Here is a 22709-nt window from a genome sequence, read left to right as displayed (position 1 = left end):
ATATGCAGGTATCTCAAAATTAATCTCCACTAAAATGGCTGACCATCTATCTGTATTGTACAGGCAGTTAGCTGCGCTTTTTCATATAAATTGGAGGCTGCATGGCAGCATAGCTGTTAACACTTTACAGCGCCAGCAATGCGTTTGATTCATGCTACTATCTGTAAAGCGTTTGTATGTTCTCCCTGAGACAGCGTGGGTTTCATCTGGGTGCTCTGGTTTCCTCCCACACTCCAAAGACGTATGGGTTTGGGTTAGTAATTTGAGGGAACGCTACCTTGGTGCCAGAAGCTCGGACTGTGTCGGATGTTGATGCAAACAGCACATTTCACCTGACGTTTTCATATTATGTGTGATAAAGAAAGCTAATTAAAAAAATGTTCAATCTAATCTAAAAATTAGCCGGGCTTCATGTCTCAGTATATTGTGGGGGGATCATGGGAATTTTTAAATTAACTTTTAAAATAGACAGTGAGCTGCAGTAAATTTTAGAGATGCTATCGATAAATATACACACACTCGCCACACACAATGGAATTGAAATTTAGCTAACCCCACAGCATGATGCAGCCACCACCATGATTCACAGTAGAGACGGTGTGTTTTTGATGATGTGTGGTGTTTGGCTTACGTCAAACATTGCATTCAGACTGATGGACAGAAAGCTCAATTTTGGTTCCATTAAGCCACAGATTCTTCTTCTAGATGACTTCAGAGTCTCCCACATGCATCCTGGTAAATTCTAGACAAGATTTCTTGTGAGTTTTTTTTTCCCCAACAGTGGCTTTCTCTTTGCCATTCTCTCATAAAGCTGCGACTGGTGAAGCACCTGGTCAACAGTTGTTGCATCTGCAGTCTCTCTCATCTCAGCCACTGAAGCTTGTAACTCCTCCAGAGTTGCCATAGGTCTCTTGGTGGCTTCCCTCACTAATCCCCTTCTTGCACGGTCACTCAGTTTTTGAGGATGGCCAGCTCTGGGCAGATTTACAGCTGTCCCATATTCTTTCCATTTCTTGATGACTGACTTAACTGTACTCCAAGGGATAGTCAGTGACTTGGAAATGTTCTTGTATCCGTCTCCTGACTTGTGCTTTTCAGTAACTTTTTCGTGGAGCTGCTTGGAGTGTTCTTTTGTCTATGGTGTAGGTTTTGCCAAGATACTGACTCACCAGCAGTTGGATCTTCCAGGTACAAAGTGTATTTTTACTACAATCAGTTGAAGCACCTTGACTGCACACAGTTCTCCAAAAACAGATCACCATTTAACTAATAATGTGACTTCTAAAACCAACTGCTAGGATAAAGCTGAGGAGTAAATTTAAAAGGTGGGGAGAGGGGAGAGAGAACCACCAGGTGATAGGTGAAACCTGGAGGAGAGGGAGCTGGGAAGTTGATTGGTGAAAGAGACAGAAGGCCATGGAAGAAAGGAGGAAGGAACACCAGCAGGAGTCAATGGGTGGGAAAGGAGATGAGGTGAGAGAGGGAAAAGGGGATGGGAAATGGAGAAGTGGGGTGGTTGGGGGGGCATTACTGGAATTTTGAGAAATCGATTTTCATGCCATCAGGTTGGAGACTACCCAAATGGAATACAAGATGTTGTTCTTAAAACCTAAGTGTGGCCTCATCACGACAATGGAGGAGGCCATGGATGGACATATTAGAATGGGAATGGGAGGTGGAATTAAAATGGGTGGCCACTGGGAGATCCCGCTTGTTCTGGCGGACGGAGTGTAGGCGCTCGGCAAAGTGGTCTCCTAATCTATGTCAGGTCTCACCGATGTACAGGAGGCCCCACCGGGAGCACCACAGTAAATGACCCCAACAAACCTGGAAGACAGTTTAGGACCCTGGGTGGTAGTAAGGGAGAAGGTGTAGGGACAGGTGCAGCACTTGCGTCACTTACAAAGGTAAGTGCCAGGAGGGAGATCAGTGAAGGATGAATGGACAAGGGAGTCACCTAGGGAGTAATCGCTGTTGAAAGCAGGAAGTGGGGGGTAGGAAAGATGTGCTTGGTGGTGGGATCTCATTGGAGATGGTGGAAGTTGTGGAGAATTATGTGCTGAACGCTGCGGCTGGTGGGGCGGTAGATGAGGATGAAGAACCCTACCCCTGTTAGGGTGGCGGGAGGATGGGGTAAGTGTAGACGTGCATGAAATGGAAGAGATGTGGTTGAGGGCAGCTCTGATGGTGGAGGAAGGAAAGACATCTCCTTCCTTCTAGAATATAAAGCCTCATCCGGAGAGCAGATGTGGCAGAGATGGAGGAATTGAGAAAAGGGGATGGCATTTTTACAGGTGGTAGGGTGGGATGAGGTGTAGTCTAGGTAGCTGTGAGAGTCAGTGGGCTTATAATAGACATCAATGGATAAGCTGTCTCTGGAGACAGAGACAGTGAGATCGATAAAGGGAAGGGATGTGTCCGAAATAGACCAGATGAATTTGAGGGCAGGGTGGAAGTAGGAAGCAAAGTGGATGAAGTGGACAATTTCAGCATGGTTGCGGGAAGCAGCACCAATGCAGTCGTTGATGTAGCGTAGGAAAAGTGCAGGAGGGTCACCAGTGTAGGCTCGGAACATAGACTGTTCCATGTAGTTGACAAACAGGCAGGCATAGTTGGGCCCATGCGAGTGCCCACGGCTAATTCAATGTTATAAAATAAAGCATGAAAACTTCCAAAGGGGTGACTACATTTTTTAGGTGGCAGCTTCCCTTTGGGATGAGAGCCACCTGGCATGCCGAGATGAGATAAAGCTGCAAACGAAGGGTTCTGGGGTGATACTGTTGGCCAGTTACTTTACTAATTCTGAAGTATTATTACCCTTTAATGAGTAGATTCAATTAGCTATTAATACCCATATTACCATATTGTGATTGGTGATTGATCATGCAAATAAGGAATCTGAACATCCTCAAGGTAACTAATTGGTCAATATCTGTATCCAACTAGACAACTTCTGTATAAAAATGGGACTTGTTTGTTCAAACTTCAGAACACAGTTTGGTGAACAGGGCCATGCCGTTCTCCTTGAGCACAAGTAAATAAACTGTGATTGACTGTGACTTTTCAGAGACCAGTTAATGGGTGACAATATGTCCTCATCACTTCCAAAGCTTCTCTTCAGTGTTGTTCAACATGTGGAACCACTGATTTATCAGCTGTGGGAGGAAGGTGGGTGTTAGCAAGAGGTGGTTTCCTTGCCCACATCTGACCTGAGACCATGGGGCTTCACAGCTCTGGGAATTAATGATGAGGCAACCCAGGTTTCCTACTTCCTGCATTCACTGATGAGCCTGTCCTGCACTGCTGCCCCGAGTTAGCTCCAAACTCACTCGGGCAGGGAGTAACCATTTAAAACTCTCACTGAAGCATCAACCAGAATTCTTTCAAACATTTAATAACCAAACAAATGGCACAATCAAATATAACCACATCAGTGATGTTCAATTCCATTCAGCTAGTCCATCCTCACTTCTAGCAAGACCACCGAATATATTCTAGCATGGCCCAATATGACAAGGAACACATGAGCTATATCAGTGCCAGCTGATAACCATCTCCAACAAGAGAGTCTCTAATCATCTCCCCTTCACATTCATTAACATTACCATGATGCAGACCACAATTATTTACCTCCTAGGAATTACCAATGATCAAAACGTCAACTAGGCCAGCCAACAAATACATGGCAATGAAAAGCAGGTCAGAGCTAGGTACGCAGTAGCAAGAGGCTCACCGCCTTTCTGCCATTTACAAAGCAAAGCTCAAGAACGCTGTGGGATGCTCTCCATTAATCTGATGGAGAACAACTCCAACGCTCAAGAAACTCAACACTATCTGGAACAATCCAGACTACTGACCTGCATTCCATCGACCACACTAACCGTTCATTGCCTCCATCACCAGCTCACAGTGCGTAGCATCTACACTGTGATTATGAGCCTGGACTAATCCAGTGGCACCCCTCCAAATGTGTGACCTCTACACCAAGGGCTGGAGGTCAGGTCGTGCATGGGAATGCCAAAAATGTTGTAGGTCCCTTTCCTTCACGCACCATCCCAACTTGAAAATATACTGTCCTTTATCACAGCTGGGTCCATATCCTGGAAGTCCCACTCCAACAGCCCCATGGCTGTTCACTAGATGGACTGTCATGATCCAAAAAGAGAGCTCACTGCCACCTCCTTGAGGGCAGATAGGATTGGGTGATAAATGCTAGCAATATCCAAGTCCCCTCAAAAAAAATTAACTAAAGTAAAACCTATTTCTAGAGATCATAGGGTTCTATAGCATAGAAAAAGGTTCTTTGGCTCAACCTTTCCATCCCTAGTCAGCTAGTCCCATCTGCCTGTGTTTGGCCCACAGCCCTCTAAGCCTCACCTATCCACGTACTTATTCAAAGGTTTCACAGGTACATTTAATGTCAGAGAAATGTACACAATGTACATCCTGAAATTCCTTTTTCTCGCAAACATCACAAAAACAGAGGAGTGCCCCAAAGAATGAATGAAAGTTAAATGTCAGAACCCCAAAAGCCCCTCCGAACTCCCCCCTCCCACGGGAAAGCAGTAGCAAACAATCCTCTCCCTCCCAAAAAAGAGAAAAAGAGATGTCTCCATTTCACATGGCTCCGTATCTACAAGGCTTTTAAAATGTTGTTAATGTGCCTGCCTCAACCACTGTTTCTCTCAGCTCATTACAAATAAGCACCTCCCTTCGTGGGAAGAAGCTGCCCCTGATGTCAGCTTGGCAAACTTGAGGAAATCTGCAGATGCTGGAAATTCAAGCAACACACACACAAATTGCTGGTGAAACACAGCAGGCCAGGCAGCATCTATAAGGAGAAGCGCTGTCGATGTTTCGGGCCGAGACCCTTCGTCAGGACGAACTGAAAGGAGAGATACTAAGAGATTTGAAAGTAGTGGGGGGAGGGGGAAATGCAAAATGATAGGAGAAGACTGGAGGGGGTGGGGTGATGCCAAGAGCTGGAAAGGTGATTGGCAAAAGTGAAACAGAGCTGGAGAAGGGAAAGGATCATGGGACGGGTGGCCTCGGGAGAAAGAAAGGGCGGGGGGGGGGGAGCACCAGAGGGAGATGGAGAACAGGCAGAGTGATGGACAGAGAGAGAGAGAAAAAAAAACAAACAACTAAATATGTCAGGGATGGGGTAAGAAGGGGAGGAGGGCTATTTGGTTTGGTACGATGAGTTTTGCTGCTTTGAACATTAGTCCTGATGCATAGATGATTTCCTCCTTAAATGTCCAGTATTTCTGTATTTCTTTTGGAACATCTTTTCTTTCTGTTGGCCATCCATTCATTGTAATGTCTCTTAGCATTTGCATTTCAGGATCATCTGCAGTCGCTTTCCTGAACATCTCCTCAGAGATGGGTAGCTGAGGTGTAACCCAGTTGACCTCCAGCTCTCTTCCTAGCAACTCTTCCTTTTGCCCTTTGAAGTAAGCTCGGCTCACAGCATCAGCAATATACAGTTCTTTTCCTGGCTTATAGGTGACTGTGAGAGTGTACCTCTGTAGCCTGAGAAGCATCCTTTGCAGCCTCATAGGAGCTTGGTGAAGTGGTTTTTTGAAGATGCTCTCAAGTGGTTTGTGATCACTCTCAACCTGAATTTCTTTGCCATATACATATTGGTGGAACTTCTCACACCCATAAACTATGGCGAGTAATTCCTTCTCAATTTGAGCATATCGGTGTTGACAGTCCGTAAGTGCTCGTGATCCATACGCCACAGGCCTCCCATCCTGCAGTATAACAGCTCCTATTCCCTCCGAACTGGCATCCACAGACATTGTCACTGGTTTATTGACCTCATAGAACTTGAGTGCTGGTGCATTGGTAATTGACTGCTTCAATATGTCAAAACTTTTCTTTTGTTCGTCTTCCCAATGCCATTCAGTGTTGCTCTCTAGTAGCTTTCGAAGTGGAGCGCTGACCTCTGATAAGTTGGGAATGAACTTGGCAAGATACTGTATCAAGCCCATGAATCTCAATAGTGCTTGGTTGTCTTCGGGGGTGGTAGCTGTACCACAGCCCTGACCTTTTCATTATCTGGTTTTAGCCCATCAGCGCTGAGTATGTGACCTATGTATTTGATCTCTGTAGTTCTGATCTTACTTTTACTTTTGTTCAGTTTTAGGTTGTAATCACGTGCTCTCTCCAGGAGCTTCCTCAGTCTCTGACCATGTTCCTCAATTGTGTCACCCCATACCAGCAAACCATCAATGATGTTGACCACCCCGTCCAGGCCTTCAATCACTTGTGCCATGGACCTCTGACGCAGAAGAAATCCCAAAGGGTAGATGCAGGAAACAACATCTCCCTATGAGCGTTTTGAAAGTGCATAATTTGGAACTTTCCTCATTCAGCCTGATCTGCTAGAAACCTTGATTTGCGTCTAATACTGAAAAGTATTTCGCATTAGGCATGCGAGAGACAACCTCTTCAACCGTGAGCAGTGGATAGTGCTCTCTTTTGATGGCTCGGTTGAGATCTTGTGGATCCATGCAAATCCTAATTTTTTTTCTGTGACCACTGTCACCATACTATTCACCCAGTTGGTCGGTTCTACTTCTTTCGTTATGACTCCCATCTGTTTCATTCTGTGTAGCTCCTCCACTGCTCGATCCCTGAGAGCTACTGGAACCTTCCTCGGGGCATGCAGGACTGGTGCAATAGTTGGATCAATCTGGATATGGTGTTTCCCTGGTAAACACCCTAGTCCAGAAAACAAGTCAGCAGTCTTTGAGAATGTCATTTTCTTTTTCAACACTATAGATACGCTTCACCAGGTCTAGCTCTGTGCATGTTGCTTTGCCCAGTATTGCTGGAACATGTTGCTGTACTATCTCAAATTCTATCTTGTGTTTTTGTCCTTTGTACACACAGGTGAGTGTTTTCTTTCCCAATGGCGCCGCCTTGTGGCCAAAATATGCAACAAGCTTGCAGGTGGATTTTCTCAGTCTTCCTCTGATGTCCAATGAGTTGAAAGTTTCTGCTGACATTACATTGCACTTTGCCCCAGTGTCAAGCTTAAATGTCACATTCCTGCTGTTTATCATCAGATCTTGAGTCCAATCATCTTCATCCTCCATCTCTGCATTGTCAATATTCTTGATGCATACCTCCTGTTCCACTTCAACTGTGCCAATGAACATGTCACTGTTGCCCTCAGCATGCATTTTCCTTGCGTGCTCCTGCGATTTGCACATCTTTGTAAAGTGATTTTTTTTTCTGCATAATTTGCATGTCTGACCAAAGGCTGGACATTTTCTGTATCCATATTTATAACCACATCTGTTGCAGTTAACTTCCTTTTGATCATCCTGCGAAGCTGGCTTTGTCCTACTCTTGTCAGTTTTCACAGTTTTTATTTTGAGCACATCAGCTTCTTCATTGAGCACTTTAACCTGACTTGACGTGATCTCGCTGGCAGGGCAAACATCAATCGCCTTTTCTAATGTAAGCTCCGCCTCTCTCAATAGCCTGCCTCTCACTTGATCATCTCGTATGCCACATACAATCCTGTCACGTAGTAAAGAATCATGCAGTTGGCCGAACTCACTGTTTTTTGCCTTGTTCTTCAAATCTGTTACATAGGCATCTATGGTCTCTGTTGGTCCTTGAGCCCTCGTGAAAAATATGTGTCGGATGTACGGCAGGTTTTTTCTCAGTTCACAGTAATCTTGAAACTTTTCTTCAACACTTCAATTTTATTTTGCTCATCACCTTGGAAGACAAATGTGTTGCAAACCTTTATTGCCTCTTCCCCCGCCACATGCACTTTCGCTGCACTTTCTCCGTCTTTTCAGCTACGCTGCTAGCGGTGCAAAACAGCTCAAACTGCTGGATCCATATTTTCCAGTTCTCAGCAAGATTACCTTGTAGGCTTCAACTTGACGGTGGCTGTAACTGTGACATCTTTTACGAGTCTTCTCTTCCTTTTTTTTTGCGATTTCTTCTGACACCATGTAGTATTGATGTGACTCGGACACCACTGTAGATTGAACAACCACGTTTATTCAACAGACCTCCATTTTCTTAACCTACGTCCTGAAGTCATACATACTCTGACCTACGAATACTCACACAGTACATTACAGCAGAAGGACAGCAGAGCAGAAATGACCAGAGTTTCTGCGAAAAATGAGGGAACTGCAAGACAGATATATTCCAAATAAAACATTTTCGAATGGAAGAAGGACACTACCGTGGCTGACCAGTGAAGTCAGAGCCAAAGTAAAAGCAAAAGAGAGGGTATACAAGGAAGCCAAAGCTAGTGGGAAGATAGAGATCGGGAAGCTTTTGAACACTTGCAGAGTGAGTCTAAGAAGGTCATTAGGAAGGAAAAGATGGATTCAGAAAGGAATCTGGTGACTAATATCAAAGAAGATACTAAAAGCTGTTTTAAGTATATAAAGGGTAAAAAGTTGAGGGCAGATATAGAACCAATAGAAAAAGACACTGTAAATATTGTAATGAGAGATGCCAAGATGACAGAGGAACTGAATGCGTATTTTATATCAGTCTTTACAGTGGAAGATGTCTGCAGTATACCAGACATTCAAGAGTGTCAGGGAAGTGAAGTTTGTGCAGTGAAAATTATGACTGAGAAGGTGCTCAGGAAGCTTAATGGTCTGAGGGTGGATAAATCTCCTGGACCTGATGGAATGCACCCTCGGGTTCTGAAGGAAGTAGCTGGCGAGATTGTGGAGGCATTAACAATAATCTTTCACAAATCAACAGATTCTGCCATTGTACCGGATGACTGGAAAGTTGCAAATGTCACTCTGCTATTTAAGAAGGGTGGGAGGCAGCAGAAAGGAAGCTATAGACCTGTTAGCCTGACATCAGTGGTTGGAAAGTTATTGGAATTGATTGTTAAGGATGAGATGACGGAATACCTGGAGGCACATGACAAGATAGGCCAAGGCCAGCACGGTTTCCTGAAAGGAAAATCCTGCAATCTTTTGAGGAAATTGCAAGCAGGGTAGACAAAGGAGATGCAGTAGTTGTGGTGTACTTGGATTTTCAGAAGGCCTTTGACAAGGTGCAGCATGGGAGGCTGCTTAGCAAGATAAGAGCCCATGGAATTACAGGAAAGTTACTAGCATGAGTGGAGCATTGGCTGATCGGCAGAAAGCAGAGAGTGGGAATAAAAGGATCCTATTCTGGCTGGCTGCCAGATACCAGTGGAGTCCCACAGGGTTAGGTGTTGGGAGTGCTGCTTTTTACAACGTATGTCAATGATTTGGACTATGGGATTAATAGATTTGTGGCTAAATTTGCTGTTGATACAAAGATAGGTGGAGGAATGGGTAGTGCTGAGGAAACAAGAGAGCCTACAGAGAGACTTAAATAGTCTAGGGGAATGGGCAAAAAAGTGGAAAATAAAATACAATGTATGGTCATGCACTTTGGTGGAAGAAATAAATGGGCAGACTATTACTTAGATGGAGAGAGAATTCAAAATGCAGAAATGCAAATAGCCATGGGAGTCCTTCTGCCCTAAAGGTTAACCTCCAGGTTGAGTCAGTGGTGGAGAAGGCAAATGCAATGTTGGCATTCATTTCTAGAGGTATAGAATATAAGAGTAGGGATGTGATGTTGAGACTCTATAAGGCACTCGTGAGACCACACTTGGAGTATTGTGTGCAGTTTTGGGCTCCTTATTTTAGAAAGGATATACTGACATTGGAGAGGGTTCAGAGAAGATTAACGAGAATGATTCCAGGAATGAAAGGGTTACTGTATAAGGAACATCTGGCAGCACTTGGGGTATATTCCCTGGAGTTCAGGAAAATGAGGGGGATCTCATAGAAATATTCTGAATGTTAAAAGGCCTAAACAGATTGGAAATGGCAAAATTAGTTCCCATGGTAGGGGAGTCTAGGACAAGAAGGCACAACTTCGTGATTGAAGGATGTCCATTTAGAACAGAGACGCAAAGAAATTACTTTAGTCAGAGGGTGGTAAATCTGTGGAATTTGTTGCCACAAGCGGCATTGGAGTCATTGGGTGCATTTATGGCAGAGATAGATAGGTACTTGATCAGCCAGGGCATCAAAGGGTATAGAGAGAAGGCAGGAGAGTAGAGATGACTGAAAGAATTGGATCAGCCATGATTGAATGGTGGAGCAGACTCGATGGGCTGAATGGCCTACTTCTGCTCCTATACCTTGTGGTCTAATGGCTTTGGTTGAAGGAGTAGGGAGGTTGCTACTCCATCCATTGCTTCAACATCTAGGGTACGGTTTGAAGGAAAACTCACAGCTGACAACCCATTTACACAGAGGTTGGTATGTTTCATCACTGGGCTAAGGAACACATGCACCAACTGTCTCCCCATGCATGACCACAATGAGGAAATTCTTACTTCTGAGCATGGTTTCTCAATTTACAGAATGAGCCAAACTGCTGATTAAGAAAAAGCAAGAGGAGGAAGTGTGTGTTTCCTAATAAACTCTCAGTGGAGTTCCGATGTGGCAGTTTTGTCAAACCCATCTTCCCCTGACTTGGAAAATCCAATGGTCAAATGCCACCCGTTCTAATTACTCAGGGAGTTCTCAGCCATGATCCTTACTGCAATTTACCGGCTACAATCAAGCGCTCACGATACTGCACGAAGCCATCTCCAAATAAGAAACAGTCCATCCTGACACATTTCAAATCATAGTCAGAGACTTCAACCAGGCTTGTTTGAAGAAAACCCTACCCAATTACCATCAGCATAAAACCTGTAGCACCAGAGGTCCCAACAAACTAGACCACTGTTATACCAAGATAAGGAATGGCTACTGTTCCACGCCCAGATGGCATTTTGGTAAATCAGATCAGTTGGTTATCCTTCTCCTACCTGCATACAGGCAGAGGCTAAAGAGGAAAGCTCCAGAGATCTGACAACAAAGAGGTGGTCACACGAGGCTACGGGATTGTTTTGAGTCAGTAGACTGGGCAATGTCCAAGGACTCATTTGTGGATCAGAATGAACAAACCATTGTAGTCACTGACTATAAAACAGTTCAAGACAATTCTGTCCCCACTCAATCATTCACAGTCTTCCCCCAACAGAAGGCATGAATGAATCATGAAATCCAAAATCTGCTGACAGCCAGATCAGAGGAATTCCAGTCTGGTGACCAAGAAAGTTACCAGAGGTCCAGGCACAGTCTCACTTAAAGGATTCAAAGCTGAAACGATTCAAGGTACTTTTATTATCAAAATATGTATAAATTATAGAACCTTGAGATTTGTCTGCTTATAGGCAGCTGCAAAGCAAGAAACTCAGAACCCAATAAAAAAAACAACACCCCCAATGCGCAGATTGAGAATTTGTGGCTTGATTTGAAAAGGGCTGCTCACTCATGATCCCCATGCAATCTGACAGAGCTTGAGCATAGTCCTGATGTGCAAAGCTGATAGACACCTATCCATACAGACTCAAGGCTGTAATTGCTGATAAAGGTGCATTGACTAAATACTGGCTTGAAGGGGGTGAATACTTATGCAATCAATTACTTTGTGTTTTATATCTGTAAATAATTTAGTTCATATTGTAGAGATCTGTTTTCACTTTGACACTAAAGAGTTTTTCTGTTATCAATGTCAAAAAAAGCCTAATTAAATCTAGTGTGATTCAATGTTATAAAGAATAAAATATGAAAATTTCCAAGGGGGAGGGGTGAATACTTTCAAAGACTTTTTATAGGCACCGTATGCACATTGCTAATAAAATTTACTTGGAACTTTTAAGCTTTGAACCACAATTTGCCTTGGATCTTTGTTCACATTTAACTACATAGTTTATTCGTTTGGCCTGAATCATCAACATACTGGAAATGGACTTTGCACATTCCCCATGACCTCTGCTGTGCTGGAGAGTGTATTATAACAAGCAACACCCCAGTTGCAACCTTTGGAAATATGTTGTTTCTAGGTCCCAGAGTTTAGCTGTTTGCTTTACCACAGTACATTTATTTTTCTTTGTGCTAAACCTACGCACCAAGGTCAGGGCAATTTTAGAAAATTACTGATCCTGATTTTCCACACATTGCAATTTTTACTTTCTAGCACATTACTGGTTCTGCTGAAGGGAATTTGGGCAACTAAATGAGATGAGCCCTCTTGGTTCAACTACTTCCGCTTGGCTGTCATCCCTACCAACACTTGAGCAGGATAGGGAGCACATTCATTTACTAAATCAGGGAGAGTTATTTCTGCTAACTTACTATTCAGCTTAAATACATAGAGAAGATATTAAGTATTAAAACATAAACGTTTGTCAACTGCACAGGACAATAGTGGTAGCTTCGCAGTTAAGTTATTCTACTGCCTTTCCAGATATCCGGATTGCAATCCAACAGACCCAAATTTATGTTACTGTTGCAGCTCTGGACATTTACAAAGTCATTACCAATTCATTAGTAATGAAGAGCACATAAACAACTGCTGGATTATCATTAAAAACCCATATGGTCCACTAATCCCTACTCAGTGAAGAAATTCTATCTTCCTCATCGGGTCTGGACTTTCATACAGTCATAGAGCTCTACCGCACATGATCAAGCCCTTCGGCCCACTTGGTCCATGCTGAACTGTTATTATTCCTAGTCCAATTGATCTGCACCTGGACCAAGCCATCCATACCCCCTTCCATCTATATTCTCTTAAATGTTGAAAATGAATGCACATCACCAATGCGATAAGACTCCTATCCACCCTTTGGAATGGACCAGCAAACTACTCAAGAGTATTTTTTGGAACAGGCTACAAAAGATGATCCTGCCACCAATACCTACATCCCAAAAAATGAATAACCTTAGAAAAAATTCTGGAATCACTTGTACAAACCATAGATGGCTCTGCTCTCTAGGTATTGAACAACAGAACTTGTCCAACTTTGTCACTAATGGAGGAAGCCAGAAATCCCACCTCAACTTAGCTCCTTCTGCTTAGTTCTCGTCCCCACTTACATACAGTGAGTTTTAAACAAGGTCACTTCCGTAAATAATTAATACCTGCGCCTTCCCCTACACTTGTACCATATCTGTTAGTGAAGCAACACATCCCTGAAGTAGATTTCTGGTAGTGAAGTAAGGGCTAGTATGTAAATTGGTCGCATGGGTATGATTTGGAAGTGCCTTTGCTGGGCACAGAATGTGAAGCTGCCTGTGTTCCATCCACTGAAACCCGAAGTTCCAAATCCCCACCCCACTTCTTCCTTCCTCTTTAATGATGTTTCTAAAATTCCAGCCTCCTGACCTGGTTTTGGGCCAGGTAAGTTATAGTGATACAACAAACAAGATTGTGCAGGAACTCATTGAGTCAAGCAGTATTTGAGTCGGGAAACAGAAAGTATGGAACAAGCTGCCAGCAGGAGTGGTGGACATGGTTCAATTTCAACAGTTATGAGAAGCTTAGGTAACTACATTGCTGGGAGGGGTATGGAGTGTTATTGTCCAGGTACTGGTCAATGGGACGAGGAAGAAAAATACTTAGATCTGGACTAGATGTGCCGAACTGCCGGTTTCTGTGTTGTAGTGCTCTATGATTCTAGGCCAGACGATCCTTCATTCTATCGTCATCAAAGTACCCATACCATCGGAGATCTCATCACTTCATGACATAGCCTCAAACGTGATAGAAACTGGCAGTCCAGAGTTGGGGAAACTACTTGCAACGTCAAAGTAAATTCGTTATCAAGATATGTATACAGTGCGTCACCTTATACTACGTTGGAATTCATTTTCTTCCAGGCATTTTCAAGAAAATAAACAAATACAATAGAATGTATGAAAAGCTATACATAAACAAAGACTGACAAAAAAAATGAGCAAAAGACAAATTGTGGAAAAAAGCTGCTCTCCCAATCTTTAGTGATAATATGTAACAATTATAAATAAAAAGGGAATCTCTTTATTTTAAAGTGTCTGAATTTCATAGAAACATAGAAAACCTCCAGCACAATACAGGCCCTTCGGCCCACAATGCTGTGCCGAACATGTACATACTTTAGAAATTACCTCGGGTTACCCATAGCGCTCTATTTGTCGAAGCTCCATGTACCTATCCAGGAATCTATTAAAAGACCCCATCATATCCACCTCCACCACTGTCACCGACAGACCATTCCAGGCACTCACCACTCTGTGCATAAAAAATTTACCCCTGACATCTCCTCTGTACCTACCTCCAAGCACCTTAAAATTGTATCCTCTCATGTTAGCCATTTCAGCCCTGGGAAAAGGCCTCTGAATTTCAACACGATCAATGCCTCTCATCATCTTATACACCTCTATCAGGTCCATCCTCTCATCCTCCATCGCTCCAAGGAGAAAAGGCCAAGTTCACTCAATCTATTCTCATAAGGCATGCTCACCAATCCAGGCAACATCCTTGTAAATCTCCTCTGCACCCTTTCTATGGTTTCCACATCCTTCCTGTAGTGAGGTGACCAGAACTGAGCACGGTACTCCAAGTGGGGTCTGACCAGAGTCCTATATAGCTGCAATGTCACCTCTTGGCTTTTGAACTCAATCCCACAGTTGAGGAAGATCATATGCCTCTTAACCACATAGTCAACCTGCATAGCAGCTTTGAGCGTCCTATGGACTTGTACCCCAAGATCCCTCTGATCGTCCACACTGCCATGAGTCTTACCATTAATACTATATTCTGCCATCATATTTGACCTACCAAAATGAACCACCTCACACTTATCAGGGTTGAACTCCATCTGACACTTCTCAGCCCAGTTTTGCATCCTATCGATGTCCCACTGTAACCTCTGACAGCCCTCCACACTATCCACAACACTTCCAACCTTTAGCAAACTTACTAACTCATCCCTCCACCTCCACTTCCTCATCCAGGTCATTTATTAAAATCATGAAGAGTAGGGGTCCCAGAACAGATCCCTGAGGCACACCACTGGTCACCGACCTCCATGCAGAATACGACCCGTCTACAACCACTCTTTGCCTTCTGTGGACAATCCAGTTCTGGATCCACAAAGCAATGTCCCCTTGGATCCCACACCTCCTTACTTTCTCAATAAGCCTTGTATGGGGTTCATTATCAAATGCCTTGCTGAAATTGATATACATTTCATCTACTGCTCTACCTTCATCAATGTGTTTAGTCACATCTTCAAAAACTTCAGTCAGACTCGTAAGGCCATGCTGACTATTCCTAATCATATTATGCCACTCCAAATGTTCATAAATCCTGTCTCTCGGGATCTTCTCTGTCAACTTACCAAACACTGAAGTAAGACTCACTGGTCTATAATTTCCTGGGCTATCTCTACTCCCTTTCTTGAATAAAGGAACAATATCTGCAATCCTCTAATCCTCCAGAACCTCTCCCATCCCCATTGATGATGCAATCTCCTCCCTCACCTCCCGCAGTAGCTTGGGGTATATCTCGTCCATTCCCGGTGACTTATCCAACTTGACGCTTTCCAAAAGTTCCAGCACATCAGCTTTCTTAATGTATGTATGCTCAAGCATTTCAGTTAAGTCATCCCTCCAATTGCTAAGATCCTTTTCCATAATGAATACTGAAGCAAAGTATCTATCTATTCTGCTATCTATTCTGGTTCCATACACACTTTTCCACTATCACACTTTATTCTATTCTCTCACATCTTATCCTCTTGCTCTTCACATACTTGTAGAATGCCTTGGGGTTTTTTTTAATCCTGCTCGCCAAGGCCTTCTCAAGGCCCCTTCTGGCTCTCCTAATTTTGTTCTTAAGCTCATTCCTGCTAGCCTTATAAATTTCTAGATCTCTATCATTACCTATTTTTTTTGAACATTTCTTGAATACTTCTTGACTTGATTTTCAACTGCCTTTGTACACCACAGTTCTTGTACCCTACCATCCTTTCCCTGTCTCATTGGAATGTACCTATGCAGAACACCATGTAAATATCACCTGAACATTTGCTACATTTCTGTCATAAATCTGAGAATATCTGCTCCCAATTTATGCTTCCAACTTTCTGCCTGATAGCTTCATACTTCCCCTTACTCCGATTAAACGCTTTCCTAACTTGTCTGTTCCTATCCCTCTCCAGTGCTCTGGTAAAGAAGATAGAATTGTGATCATTATCTCCAAAATGCTCTCCCACTGAGAGATCTGACACCTGACCAGGTTAATTTCCTCATACCAGATCAAGTACAGCCTCTCCTCTCATAGGCTTACCTACATACTGTGTCAGGAAACCTTCCAAACACACCTAACAAACTCCACCCCATCTAAATCCCTCACTCTAGGAAGAGATGCCAATCAATATTGGGAAAATTAAAATCCCCTATCACGACAACCCTGTTATTACTGCATCGTTTCAGAATCTGTCTCCCTATCTGCTCCTTGATATCCCTGTTACTAATGGGTGGTCTATAAAAAGCACCCAGTAAAGTTATAGACTCCTTCCTGTTTCTAACTTTCACCCAATGAAACTCTGTAGACAATCCCTCCATGACTTCCTCCTTTTTTGCAGCCGTGACACTATCTCTGATCAGCAGTGCCACGCCCCCACCTCTTCTGCCTCCCTCCCTGTCCTTTCTGAAACATCTAAAGCCCGGCACTCAAAGTAACCATTCCTGCCCCTGAGTCATCCAAGTCTCTGTAATGGCCACGATATCATAGCTCCAAGTACTGATCCATGTTCTAAGCTCATCTGGTTTGTTCATGATGCTTCTTACATTAAAATAGCCACATCTCAAACCATCGGTCTGAGTGTATCCCTTCCCTATCACCTGCCTGTCCTCCCTCTCACACTGCCTACAAGCTTTCTCTGTTTGTGAGCCAACCTCCCTTTCATCCGTCTCTTCAGTTCGGTTCCAATTTCCAGTGGAAGTGTTACCATTCAGCACTATTAATATGATAATGATGTTGTTTTATGATGTACAAGGCTATCTTGCTTCCATGTTGATCTGTATACTCAAACTATATTGTTTACTGTAACTATATACTCAAGCTCCTTTTTTATTGCATGAACCCAGCAATTTAACATTTCAGTCTTCTGCACAATGGGCATTCTCTTAAAAACGATGTTCTTCTCAGTCAAGCTTACGGAGCTGGGATGTCGTGTGCCTCAGCACATCCACTGCAATACTCTGCATCAAAATAGTTACTCAATGGCTGGGAGTTTGCTTGACAGGCATGTATCAGGCTCAGTTGCACAATCCAGGACTTTCAACAAGGAGTGGCAAACACAGGAAATTTCACATGATCATTACATTTGTGCTTCTGGTGAGCAACACAGACCACTGACTGAGAAATATAATTTTACCTGCAGTTGTAACCGTGGGTAAAAGCTGTGGGCTCAGGGGCTGAAATGACTGGTCAGGTTCAGTGTTTCTGCAACAAAAATACATGACATGATCAGTGCAAATAGTGAAGACTTTTGTGCAGATCATATGTAGGTTCAGTCTGGTTTACAAGGATTGAAACTATCTAAATGAAAATAGGCTCATTATCACAAGTACACACAATTGCCTATTATTTCAATTTTAATATCACAAGAGACCAAAAACAAACTATGAAGTGCAGGAAGAGCTTAATTTGCACAAAATGGCTGTAATGTCAATCACAACAGACCAGCCAATGAAGTGTTGGCCATATACCAGTAACTTTGCCTAATTTTCTCTGAAGTGGATTATAATGGCAGGGCGAACAGGAAACAGTTATCAAAGTGCATCTGCTTTTTTGGTTGACAAGAAACAGACAATCGCATTTTACCAGGATCAGTGCTGGTGCAGAATAAATGCAGCAGACATACAGTGTAGCACATAGAATGTAGAGGGCAGATGTTGTGTTGTCCTTTGAATCTATTCTATCATCAATCTAATCATTCCTTTCTACATAACCCTCCATGTGGGTGGGGGGAGTGGGAGGGCGAGGGGTATAATGGCAGGGCAGGTCATTATATTTGATTTACAAAAATAATATTGCAAATCAATGTGATAAAACTGGCCATATCCCAGTCTTCACTTGTCTCAGCAGACCTCGGGCGGACCAGTGGGCTCCTTATAACTCCTCTCCAAGGCCATCAAGCTATGGATACAGCCATGGGAGAAAGGTAAATCGTTAGAGCTACTCTTGCAGAGATCCTGATTATCCAACACCTGGATAGATGCCTCTCTTCCCCAGAGGCTGCCTGACCTGCTGAGCATTTCTGTTAGTATTTAACAATCTGCTGGAGGAACTCAGTGGGTTGAGCAGCATCTGTGGGGGGGGGGAGGGGCGTGGAAACAGAAAATGTATGGTTCAGGTCAAGCCCTTTATCAAAATTCCAGCAGACTGCATCCTGCTCCAAGATTCCAGTGTCTCCAGTCTTTTGTACCTCTTGTCTGTCTCTGTATTTTTAAAACCTCTATTAATTTGTAAACATCCACCTTCTGTTTACATGTCCTCCAAGCAAATTAGCTACAATTAACATCCCTCATCACTCTCTCCCAGCCAGCACTACCAACATTTGAGCCAATCAGTCCCCTGGTTTCCTTCAACTTTCTTTTTTTTCTCTCAGACCCTACCCCCTTCTTTGTAACTGAGTCCAAAATGCCTCCTAAATGCATTATAGACACACTGTGGAGAGTGTACTGACTGCATCACAGCCTGGTTGAAAACACCAATGATCTTGAATGGAAGAAACCTGCAAAAAGTAGTAGATACTACTGAGTCCATCAAATGTAAACCCCTCCCCACCATTGAGTGCATCAACTTGAACTGCTGTCACTGGAAAGCAGCACCCGTTATCAAGGACCCCCACTACCCAGGCCGAGCTCTCCTCTTGCCGCTAACATCAGGCAGAAGGCACAGGAGCCTCAAGTCCTGCACCATCAGATCCAGAAGCAGTTATTACCCCTCAACCCTTAGGCTTCTGAACTAGAGTGGATAACTTCACTCACTGCAACCCTGAACTGATTCCAAAAGCTTTGGACTCAATTTCAAGGATTTTACAACTGATATCTCAATATTATTTATTCATTATTATTCTGGTTTTCTTTTCTTTTTGTATTTGGACTATTTGTTGCCATTTTAACATTGGTCGTTTGTCCACCTTTCTGTGCAGTTTTTCATTGATTCTATTGTATTTACTCTGAATGCCTGCAAGAAAATGAATCTCAGGGTACACACACAGTAGATTCCAGTTAACTGGGACACATCAGGACCAGTACATTTTAAGTGGCTGACCCAATTAGCTGAAGTTTAATAGAAATAATTAGAAATGTATAAAAAAAGACAAACTACCTGAGTAACAAGTTATGTATTTAAATGAAATACAGGAGGAATTACAACACTAGCAATACTGTGATAGTACTAAGAAACGGTGCAACTGACCCTAAAATTTATCAATGGAGGAATTCATTCAGTGTACCATCATTTGTGGTCAATTTTTATTGACCACAAATGAACTAAATTAGTGCAGATCACTTCATTACGCAATACATTGTTTTCCTTAAACCTGATGGTGGTGTGTGATTGTAGTCAAGGGAACCGTTCAGTGCAGTGCTATAAAAAAAGGCATGTTTCCTCTGCATTGTAGATGTCATCTGCGCAAACTTTTTTGAAGTTGGGGAGTTTTGTAGATTTCCACGTTTCTGCACTTTCAGCACCAGCACTACATTTCTCACCATGTGCTCTCCTGAATTTAATGTGGTGCCAATATTTCCACTGGGACAACCAACTTGTTGCTTTAAAACCTTCGTGATCAGCCTCTTACCTAGCTCCTCTAGACTTGTTTGTTTTTAACATTGGTCCCCAGACATGCACACTTCATCCAGATACAATGGGAAACTACTGACTGAAGGTCACTTCCAGTCTGAATCCTGACCTTCAGCTTTAATTTTTGGGACATTCCCTGTTGTCCCACATGTAATGCCCATTCTTCACACAGTTTATCTTGCTGATGGATCAAGTACGCAATTGTAGATTTTGTCACTTCAGTTATCTCTATCAGCTGATAGTGAGAGGTGGTGAGCAATTGACTTTTAATTTGGTCCAGTGAAGTAATTTTTTTGGCTAGCGTGAAATCTTCTCATGGCATCCAGCCAAGGGTCTGAAATCTTTTAAAGTCAAAATAAAAAGCAAAATGACTGAATCAACATCCATCGGCACAAGTACAGGGTATCTGCACCCGGTGCTATCTAAAAACAGTTTGCTTTAAGTACGATGTAGTGTCCAACAACCATATAAATGCACATGGCTGATGCCAATTAGAACTGTTCAGCAACAGCCTCCTGTCCAATTAAGTGGCATAGAATCCCAAATAAATGAAGGGAAGCCAGACTTTTCTCAATTAGTTTTTGTTCTTTAAGAGATTGTCCAAAATAAGTGGCTGTCCCGATTAACTTGAATCCACGGTGCGTATTTAAACATATTTATTTATATAAAAATAAACATTTACTTTGAAACTTCTTCCACAAGTTCCGACCAAAGGTCACTAACTAGCCTTAACCCAGTTTCTCTCTCCACAGATGCTGCCTGACTTGCCAAGTATTCCCACCATCCTCTGATATTATTTTGAACTCAGGGCGCCACATAAACGCAGGTCTTTCCAGCTTTAGTGATGTATGAGTTTCAAGGAGCTACATTTACAAGGGTAACTGAAAAACATTAACACTTCTCTCAAGAAGGGTGGTGGTGAAGGCCGGGGTTCAGAAGAACTATTAATGGTTGAGATTACGCTGCTGAGACACGTTTTGCTGCTGAGCATAGAGAAATAACGAACGATATCAGAACCACGGGGGTGGGGAGGGGGCAGGCTCTCCTCTGGTATGGACTCCGGACCCGGGAGTTCGCGGGGTTGCCTCAGCAACAAGCTGAGCAGAGCACGTACCTGAGCAGGGGCTGCCTGTCCATGGTGCGAGAGTCCCTGACACCGTCCGGACCGTGGCGGACACTCACTCGTGCTGGGCAGCGCAATCAGTTTCGTTTCCTCGTCCTGTTTACAAGGAGGTGCGATGTGCCAGCCCACCACGGAGGCGGATGTGACTTCATTATCAATCACTCGCTCTCCTCTCAGCAGCTCGATATTTACTCTCTGGTGTGCACATCCCGTCGCTGCAACAAAGCGCAGGGTGCCCTCATACAGGGAATAATGGCATCGACGATAAAGGGAAGGTCTCTTAAAACTGAGTAGGAGTTTTGTTTCACGGTTATTCGATGGTCCGTTTATACACACTTTGAAACCTGTGTCTTCCCAGTTCACAATTCCACTCACTGGGACCGCCCGCCCTCTGCTCAGTGTTCCTGGATTACAATACCTGTACGTACGGTTGTTCATGTCATTCCACCATCGCAGGGCTGTAGTGGGCCCTGGATACAGAGAAGAATGTTTTAATTTGATTCTTGTTGCGTTCAATTATGAGAAGGGTACAGATTAACACAGCAATGGTTTTTTTTTGGCAGAGGTACGGCACACGTTAAAGATACACGATACATCTCATTATGGTGGGGCGACACCTCATATTCCGTCTGGGTAGCTTCCAACCTGATGACATGAGCCAGTGCACTTGCAGGAAACCCACCTGGTCGTGGGAAGAAGACAGTTGAAGTCAGAAGTTTACATACACCTTAGCCAAATACATTTAAACTCAGTTTTTCACAATTCCGGACATTTAATCCTAGAAAACATTTCCTGACTTAGGTCAGTTAGGATCACTACTTTATTTTAAGAATGTGAAATGTCAGAATAATACCAGAAAGAATGATCTATTTCAGCTTTTATTTCTTTCATCACTTTCCCAGTGGGTCAGAAGTTTACAAACTTTGTTAGTATTTGGTAGCATTGCCTAACTTGGGTCAAATGTTTTGGGTAGCCTTCCACAAGCTTCTTACAGTAAGTTGCTGGAATTTTGTTCCATTCCTCCAGACAGAACTGATGCAACTGAGTCGGGTTTGCAGGCCTCCTTGCTCGCACATGCTTTTTCAGTTCTGCCCACAAATCACCTCCTATCCTCTGTCACTATTTCCACTCTCCCCTCTTCCATCTGCCTATCACCCCCTCTTCACCTGGATCCACCTATTACTCCATGGCTCTTTGTACGGGATATCTCCCATCTACTCCTTTGGCACCGATGAAGGGCCTTGACCAATGTTCCCTCTCAGGTGTGTGCGCAGATGTCTTTTGCTACTAGTGCACAAAGGAATTAAAATTGTGCACAAATGGTTGTCTCCCTCTAACTCGTTGGAATGTTAAGTATATTTCATGATCATACACAATCACATTTCCTTTCCCGGTTTTTGATGTGGATGGTGCTGACAACGTGGGGTTTATGATGATTTGTCTGCAGATTTCAGAACTGGCTTATTTATACTGTTTTTATTGAAGAAATTATTGATTCACGATGTCGAATTCAAAAGAAGCAAAAGGTGTGAAGTGCAAAAGAATTGCTAATTCACTATTGCAAATTATTGGCTTAATTAAACAGTAGAAACTGCTACACTGAAAGCTCATGAGATCAGGATCGTGCAGCTACAAGAAATGTTTATGTACAATTCAGAAACTGGTGTTACCGGCATGTATTGTCGTGATGCAAAAGATGCTGGACTATTTGCAAGTGGGAAGAAGAGAAATAATATTTGGAAACTTGACTTTTTGTGCAAAAGCTCCAGTGTATAAATCCTTCATGAACTGTTACAGGCTTGCTACATACATTTTGTGGGAGTGCAGATGAACGAGAACG

At 43.2% G+C, this 22709-nt stretch overlaps 1 protein-coding gene across 1 annotated transcript in view; it reads right to left on the bottom strand.

Moving 5' to 3' along the window:
• LOC132377923 (protein SSUH2 homolog) overlaps positions 1 to 21209 on the bottom strand; it is a 55460-nt gene extending 34251 nt beyond the window's left edge. Inside the window, exons 1-2 of the mRNA XM_059944410.1 lie at positions 20861 to 21209; positions 17312 to 17379 (exon numbers count right to left, since the gene is read on the bottom strand). Coding sequence (XP_059800393.1) covers positions 17312 to 17379; positions 20861 to 20883 — 91 coding nt within the window. The 5' untranslated portion in view covers positions 20884 to 21209. The remainder of the gene's footprint in view (positions 1 to 17311; positions 17380 to 20860) is intronic.
• Positions 21210 to 22709: the final 1500 nt, after the last annotated feature.

This window comes from Hypanus sabinus, chromosome 19 (assembly GCF_030144855.1).
Source record: "Hypanus sabinus isolate sHypSab1 chromosome 19, sHypSab1.hap1, whole genome shotgun sequence".
Lineage (NCBI taxonomy): Eukaryota > Metazoa > Chordata > Chondrichthyes > Myliobatiformes > Dasyatidae > Hypanus > Hypanus sabinus.
The sequence above is the reverse complement of the archived record's forward strand: the minus strand, read 5'-3'. Positions and strand labels throughout refer to the sequence as shown.